Raw genomic sequence first — 8,831 nt, forward strand, 5'->3', positions numbered from 1 at the left:
GAAGTTTGTTTCTTTTTGAGGGTGGGGGACAGAACCCAGTACAAAATAATTTATGAAGATAGAGACATTTACTATTGAAAATAAATCTATTTTTTGGTAAGCTGGGGAAAAAGAATATACTGTTTTTTCCTTACCAACTAACAGTATGCTTCACTGAAATAACGGGTAGTACTATATCAGGCAAAGAAAAAGAATCTGCTAAATGCCTGAAATTCTAACTTTTGTCCATCTGTAAAACGATTTCACACTAAATAAAAAAAAATTTAAAAATCCAAGGATTTCATAGCATCAAGCTCTTTCACACATGGGCTAAAATTAGGAACTGCCACAAAACTTTCATTTATTGGTATTTATTTCATTGCTTTCCTACACAATCTGAAATAACTATTGGATATTCTAAACACTTTTATATGGCTTTTAAGTCATTAATAGTTTGCATTTAAGATGGCCTCATTTTGGAGGAAGGGAGGAAGGAAGGGAGGAAGGAAGGAGAGAGACATAATTTTCTTTTCCATTTTAGAATGGTGGTTCCATGGCAATGGTTCCGATGGTGGTGATTATTTTTAGTAACAATAACAGTTCCTTCCTCCCTTCCTTCTTTTTTTTCTCCCTCCCTTCCTCCCTTCCTTATTTTTTTTTTTTTAGCCAGCATTCCTCTTTTATGACAACACTTAGAAGGGGTGATATGGGTATGATAATCAAATAGGTTTCATCCTGCCCTCATTCATTAGTAGTGATCATGTTAAATAGTAGCAACACTTTTCTTTCAGTGACTCTAATTATACAAGCCAAAGCTATTCTGAGGCAGCCTGGCAACCAAAGAATCAAGCTACATCCTCTTCTGCACGCGCACACACACACATCCCCTTAAGTGTGTATGCACACATGCAAAAAAGTGGTAACTATATAGAGGTAATGAATGTTAATTCGCTTGATTGTGGTGATCTTTACGCAGTGTATACATATATCAAAACTTCAAATTGTACACCTTAAATATATACAATTTTTATTTGTAAACCATTTTTCAATAATGCTATTTTTTTTAATGTGTGTATGTGTATGTGTTGCAGGGAGACAGGGTATGCAGATGACTTACTTTGAAACTCCCTGCGTGGCTTCTAAGGCCCTAATCATCCGGGTGCTTCCTGTCCCTCCAGAGTTGCATTGCTCTTTGCATTGCTGTGGTGCAGCCATGCTGGCCTGCTGTCCATTTCTTCAGCATGCCAAACCCTTTCCCACCTCATAAGCTTTCACACTTGGTGATCCTCTCTGCCTGGAATACTCCACTCTCCCCTTCAGAGCCTACTTCAAATGGTGCCTCAAACACTTTTCCTTGACCATCCCCTCAGTGGCTCTCTTCAACATTATTTCATAGGAACAATCACTCCTTAATGGTCTTTTTGTTTACTTAACCTTGAATTTGTTTTTCTATTGTCACCCCTAATGAAATGCAGACTCTTTAAAGGCAGGCACATTGTTTCTCTGGGTACTATTAGGTGCTCAATATTTATTGAGTGGATGAGTGGCAGTTTCACCATAAATTTAAGCTTTTCTAAATGTGTGCTTTTGCTTTTTTTGAACCTTTAGGTAAAATGTCTGTTTCCTTCCCAGGGTTGTAGTGGAAAATCAACAGCTGCTGTATATTCTCCTGTTACCATATTGGTCTAGTATTCTAGCAGTAACTGTGGTGTTTATAAGATTTAAAGATTCTATTAGTGACAGGACACAACACACTGATGTTCAGATAGATTAAAGGCAGAATTCTTAGTGACTTACAGCTCCAAACTAGAGAGGGCCCCCAGGCAGGGCCACACAAGAGGTTATATATTATACCTGGGACAGGGCAACAGCAAGCTGTAACCACGGGGGGGGGGGGGGGGGGGCAGCTTGTGTATGGAAATTGGGGTGTAGTTAGCTAGGCTTCATGAGCCCCCGGTGGATTTGTTAATTTGAATAAGTTTTGGTGAGCTCTGGGCTTCAGGGCTGTCCCTCCTTGCCTGGTACCTGGTCCAGGATGATGAGGACGGTACGTAGTGGCCTGGAGTGTGGGAGACCTGTAGCAAAGTAGCTGGGGCCTGGACTTCCTCAGCACTTTTAAGGGAACGGACCAGCCTCTAGCCAGGGCATCAAAACTGGATCAAGGCAGCATTTTTTAAAAGAACTTTATTACACTGTGCTGTTCATCTGTATTTACTGTAGGAATCCTTCTCAAAATCTATATACATTTACTTTTTAACAGATGTTTAGGGACATGGCATTAAGGAAATACTTATGTTTGTATTAGTTTTGTGAATCTGAGCATTTCCCTGTTTGATAGTATAGCGAAGTGCCCTTTAGAAATGAAATTAACATTTCCATGTCATTTTGACCATATATGTTCATTAATACAAATAAAACAATATTTCTCTCTCCTTCCTCCCTCCCTCCGTCTACCTCCCCTCCATCTGTCTCTCTCTCTCTCTGTCTCTGTATATATGTACACATGTGTGTGTGCTAACAAAGAAGGTGACTCTGAGTGCTTTTGACTATGCCCTTTTTAAAAATAGATCTATCACTCACTATTTTAAAGGGTACAATTCAGTGGTTTTTTGGTGTATTCACAACACTGTCGAGCATCACTGCTTACTAATTTCAGAATGTTTTCATCACCCCAAAAAGGTCCTTTGAACCCATTAAGCAGCCACTTAAACCCACTTCTCCCCAGCCCCTGGCAATCTCTGCCTATTCTGGATATTTCATATCAGTGCAATCATACAGTATGAGGCCTTTCGTGTCCGACTTCTTTTTCTTAGCATAATGTTTTCAGTGTTCATTTATATTTTAATATCTATTAGTACCTCGTTTTTTTAAGACAGTTCTATTGTATGAAACATCAGTTTTGTTTATCTGTTTGTCATTTGATGGATGTTTGGGTTGTTTCCACTTATACTGCTATGAATAATCGTATTTTGTAAACGTTTTTTGTAAACATTTTTTCATTTCTTTTGGGCATATACCCAGGAATGAAGTTGCTTGGTCATATGGTAATTACATGCTTAACTTTTTGAGTAACTGACAAACTAGTTTCCGGCAGTGGTTGCACTATTTATGCACCCTTGATTTACTTTTATTGTTATAAAACACTTCATGAGTTCAGCATTTATTTACCCTTTGATCCTACTGTATATAATCTTATCCACATTTTTTACTTCTATCTTGATTAAGCACACACACAAACACACATTATCTAAAAAGCAATCAGACATCTAAACTTTTCACGAGAAGAGGCAGCATGATGTAATGGAAAGCCACCACACTACGAGTCGAAAACCTGCATTTTTTTTTTAATTATGAAATAGAAAACCTGTATTTTAATTCCAGCTTATACTAGTTACCTGTTTGTATTCTGACAAGGCGCTGACCCCAGCTGTTTCTCCGTCTCCTCATGCACGGCACACCTAACATCCCTTCTGCTCTGAAAATGTGATGAGTGCGTTTCCATTTTCTTGGTCCTTTTGCTGTTAGTGCCTGTTGCCCCCAAAGCATCCTCCCTACTCTGCTGGTTGGCCGTTACCATTAGCACATCCCATGTAATTCATCCCTCACATCACAGGACAAAGGTACTCATTTTTCTATCCATGAATACAAAAGAGTGCTATTTCCCACTTCCCTTCTAGCGATAAGAATAAATTCTAACCGGTCCTGCTGGTGGTTGAAAGTGGGGCATCCTATCAGGGCTGTTGGCTGGTTAGGGAAGACTAGTTGGCCCTGAAGGCAGCAAGTGGCGACATGGAATTTCCCAATTCTAGGGAGTTTGGGGGGAAAAAAGAAAGTGCAGCAAATTTCATTGGTAAGGTTATTTGTTTTAAAGTCAAAGTCTTTGTCCTCATAAAAGTGTGGAATTGATTGATGTGAACATGATTAGGTTTTACCAGTCTGTGTTTCATTTGTTGATTTTTAAGCTTTCTTTTTCTCAGTCACATACACACAAATGATGCTTTCAAATTTTTGGTGCTATAGCTTTTAAAGATTAAGTGTATAACTTTGAAGGCAGGTTATAAGTGAAACTTTCTATACATTTTAAAGCAACTTCATATTGTAAAACTTTGAATTTACCTCCTACCAAGGAGAGTCAAAAGAGATTATTATGTTGCCCTGGGTTCTTTGAAGACAGAATGTTCTTAAGGCTTTTCCCTTTACTTATTTATTCATAAATCTCCTGTGTTAATTTATAATTATTTTCCTGATGAAGTAATTATAAAGTTTATAGTTTTAGAGTTTTTGAGGTACCGAGCTAAAATTCTAGAAATGGCCCTTCTGTCTAGGAACTTTACTGAAACCTGAGAGTGATTCCTAGGGCTAAACTGATGATATCTAGCTGTGTTAAATCTGTATTATTAAAGTTCTAATGTAAAGATGCAGCATAAGCTTAGCCCTGATAGTCTTTATTACATTCATTTTTATATTCAGTATTTAACCTTTATGGGTAAGGCATTCTGGCAAAATACATTATTCTATTTAAATACGAATTGGACACTTTAGTTATGTTTCAAATATTCGTGGGCAAATATCTAACAGGCAGTATAACATTTTCATGTATTGATTTTGCTACATTTGTTCTAGGTTGGTTCTTACTTGAAATCTCCAAAATTCCCTATTTGGATTGTTGGCAGTGAAACTCACCTCACCGTATTTTTTGCCAAGGTATGCTTATAGCAGGCTTTATTCCTTTTTTTGTTTGTTTTTTTTTAGTATGACACTAGGCAGTCAAGTAATGTAAGTCCATATTTAGATTGGATCTTTGTGCAAACTTCAGTGTATTCCCACCAACAAGTGGATTGTTCCAAATTCTAAAATATTAATACTGAACATATTGTTATACTGCTCTAGTTTTGGAATCATTTCAATAAAATCTGTCGTGACTTAGTTCTAATTTCCATACCTTTTTCGACTTTAGAGCTTTGACTTTTGTGGGGGGTTTTCAAAATCACTTGTATTATGATAAAAATAATTGAATTTAAAAGCTTTGGATTGCTCTTTTGTAAAGAAGATAAAATCTCAGCTACATGATATAAAATAATTTTAGTTACATCTCCTAGGAAAATATTTTAAAATCTGTTAATAGATTAATGGTATTGAAGTCAAGTGCTCTTTTAAGATGGAATATTTCTTACAATTTGAACATACGAGTATACATGGTTACAACATTGAAATAAGTGCATTTGAATATGTTTGTTTTAAAATTGTGACAACAAAACCTTTTCTAAATCACAGCCTTTAACCATACACACACACACATTTTTTTTTCCTGCAGTTGAGTAGTTCAGACCTTTGGAGTCAGACAGCCTTTGTTGGAAATCCAGCTTCGCCACTTCCTAACATCACTCAGCCTCTTTTCCTACATCTTTTTTTATTTTTATTTATTTTTTTTTTAGCTGAGCCATCCTGCCACCTGTTGGTAGCTCAGCGGCTTCTCAGCTCAGGCTGGGAATCGAACCAGTGACCCTGTTGCTCAGAGCTCACACTCTTGAGTGAGCTCTTAACCAACTGAGCCACTCGGCCAGCCCTTCCTACATCTTTAAAATGGTGATTAATCATAGTACCTAGCTCTTAGAATTGTTATCAGGCTTAAATACAAAATATTTAGCAATACTATTACAAGTTAAATGTCCAGTAAATCTTAGCTTTTGTCATCATCATCATTGTCATTTTCATTATTCTGTAGGCATTTATGGAGCAATGTCAATTGAGCTCTGTAAATATGCAGACATTTTATATCCAAGCATCTAAATGTTAGGTAGGTCGATACAGTCCTGGGAGTGAATAATCCCCACCTTCCTATGAAATACACACTTGTTTCCTACCTGTCCTGGTATTTTTTGTTGTTCTCATAGCACTTGGTCCATTGTTCCTTTGCCCACAATGCATATTTCCTGTTCCCCTCACTGTTTTTTGTATGTCCCGTGGTCAGCAGGGAGCCTTGTCCAGGACAGGAGTACTCTCATGTATCTTCTTATCCCTGGACCTCAACCACATGCAATGAAATGTTGAATAAGAAACGCAAAGTACATAGAAACACAAAAACTCCTGCAACACCAGCTGTAGACCTGATCAAACAAACTCAGTGTATGCTATGTCAGTCAGACAAGGTTTTTCAATCTGTCTTCATTTATTTGCATCACTGAAGCTACTAATAATCCTGATGGGGAAATGCACACACACATAAAGTGATTCTAGAGAATTTTATAGTGCGTTTTAGGTCCTTCAGCTATTATAAATCTTATAAACCATATATATCAAGTACCTTATCTGTCTTGTAAAACTCTTACAATGATACTAATTGTTATTCTGATATTTACCTTTGTATTCTCCGGAACTGGTATGTAGTTTGGCACATAGTATAGGGGAGTCGTTAGTTTAATGACTAAAGCCTTTGTGTGAGTTTTCCACACTTGGGCTTTAGTGACATTTATATCTTCTAAAATATTTCTTTATGACTCGTTCTGAAGCTCCTTAAAAGCATGGGTATTTCCTTTTCAGTGTATTTTAGAACAATTGATTTGGATTGTTTGGACATGTTATCTTTATAAAGAGTTGCAGGTCAAAAATTTTTTCCCTTTGAAATAAAATAATATAAAGCCAGAAGATCACACATAATGGTAAATGCAATTGATAATACTTGATAACATTCATTAGGTCCAGTTTTAATTTTTTCTAAATATAGTAGTTTTTTGTAGTCTTTGCCAAATAGAAAATACTATAAATTGTGCTTTTTTTTTTTTTTACATTAAACAAAATCTAATTCTTTGTTTGATATTTCTAGATGTTAGCAAGTAATTTTGGCTGTGGGCTGCTTTTTTTTTTTTGAGTTTTGCTTTATTTGTTCTTAGTGGGTTTGTTTACTTTATGTTCCATGGCCTGAAACAAATGACATTGTTTTTTTCTCCAGCAGCTTAATGTAAATGTTGTCTTTCTCTCTAAAGCTGTTATGTTTGTCTAGATATGTATTTCATGTGCTCATTTCTTTGTACTGATTATGATTAAGTAAAAAAGCATGTTTTAAGGTTATACTTCTCAAGGCAATATGTAATTTGACATTGTAAAATGCCTTTGAAAAGCAATAGAATTTGTCATGTGACTTATACACTGCAGGTGACAATAGTTACAGCTGTCTTCTTTCATGTATATACTCATTTGTCAAATATTTACTGAGCATTTAGTAGTATGTACTGACATTACGCCAGGTGCTGTGAACACAGTGGTGAGCAAAAATAGATAGGGCTCTTATATTTAGGGCGGTGTACATCCTAATGGGGCAGGCGTTCATCAAAGACTCCATTTAGAAAATTACAACTGTGATGAGTGCTGAGAAAACACAGGTCTATAAAGCCATAAGAATTTGTCCTAGTTTTGGAAGATTAGGAATGTTTCCTTGAAGAACAGATGTCTAAAATGAGCACTGCGACATCAGATTAAACTGTGGGAAGAGGGAGAAAAGAATATTCCCTACAAGGGAAACAGAGCAAACAAAGAGCTGTGGAAGGAAGGACTCCGGTGTGAAGAAACCGACAGAAGACGCAGGGCACTAAGAATTCCAGGGCCTGGTGTAAGATGAGGCTGCAAAAGTCGGCAGGCCATGTGACTCTACTCTGAGAGTAATGACAGCTCCTCGACTTTTTAAAAATGGTAGGTGGGAGTAGTTTTGGGGGAGATGGGAAGGAAAGCAACAGGATTAAATTTGCATGTTGAAAAGATCACTCTGGCTAATTGTGGAGAACAGACATGTTGAAGGATAGCCTAGGGAGTGGGTAAACAAGACTTCCGTGGTGTTGCAGATAAGCAAAGAATATAGTTTGGTCCAGGGTAATGACGGTGGTGATGGATAGAAGCACATAAAGTTGAGAGATTTATTCCTGAGTTAAACTGGCAGGACTTGGTGATACGTTGGGTTGGATAGTTAAGAGTTAGAAAGGTCTGATGAGATTTGTATGTGTTTTTACTGGTTAGATCTTGGAGCTCAAAAAGAGCTCAGTAGCTTTGCTGTTGTAGAATCTACCCATGTTTTATTTCTCTTTGAGCAAATTGGAAAGAGTGAGATAACTACAGTTTGGGAACTGCCCAGCCAAATAACCCCACGGTGAGGTTTACAAGTGCTGCCCACAAAAGTAATGCTTTTTAGTTTCTCAAATATTAGACTACCAAGACTCACCAGACATTTGCGGAATGCTTATATGAAAAACAAGTCAGAACAAACAGGGGAAAAGGAACTCAAAAGAATGGAGACAATGCAGGACAGCATAGGATCAAAAGAACTTAAAAGCTGTAAGAGAAGTTGATAGATCCATGAAACTGTGGAGGCTACCAGGGGCAAAAGAGAAACTGAAAGAATTGGAAGACAAATTAAAGAAATCTCTCTCCTAGATTGTTGCAGTAGCTTCCTAACTGATGACGATGCTGTTGCCCTTTGTGGGGCTGTAGTGACTTCTCATGTCAGCAACTAAAGTGACCCATCGCTTCATGTCTGTCTTCTGCTCAAAACCTGAATTTGGTTCCCTCTCCTAGGCCCTCTCTAGGAATCCCACCTGATTCCCTGTTGTCTCGCTAATCTCATTTCCTACTATTCCGCTTCCTATCTTTCTTGGTCACACTGGCCTTTCCTCTGCCACAAAACTGGGGCAACCCCTTTGCACCAGCTGTTCCCTTTACTTAAAATGATCCTGCCTCAGATATCTGATAAAGGAGTCCCTCCTTCCTTCAGGTCAGTATTTAATGTCATCTCCTTAGTGAGGTCTTCCCTGGCCACCAACCCCTTTCCCTTCCCTCTTTTCATTAACACTCTCTCTCTCCTCTCT

The 8,831-nt window shown here is 37.6% G+C and overlaps 1 protein-coding gene across 1 annotated transcript in view; it reads left to right on the forward strand.

Moving 5' to 3' along the window:
- The window catches only part of LOC109374602 (ubiquitin carboxyl-terminal hydrolase FAM188A-like), a 100,443-nt gene that overhangs the window by 37,677 nt on the left and 53,935 nt on the right, over positions 1–8,831 (forward strand). The window contains exon 11 of the mRNA XM_019629341.1: positions 4,603–4,683. Within this exon, the coding sequence (XP_019484886.1) occupies positions 4,603–4,683 (81 nt within the window). The remainder of the gene's footprint in view (positions 1–4,602; positions 4,684–8,831) is intronic.

Source organism: Hipposideros armiger, unplaced genomic scaffold (genome assembly GCF_001890085.2).
Source record: "Hipposideros armiger isolate ML-2016 unplaced genomic scaffold, ASM189008v1 scaffold_844, whole genome shotgun sequence".
Taxonomy (NCBI): Eukaryota; Metazoa; Chordata; class Mammalia; order Chiroptera; family Hipposideridae; genus Hipposideros; species Hipposideros armiger.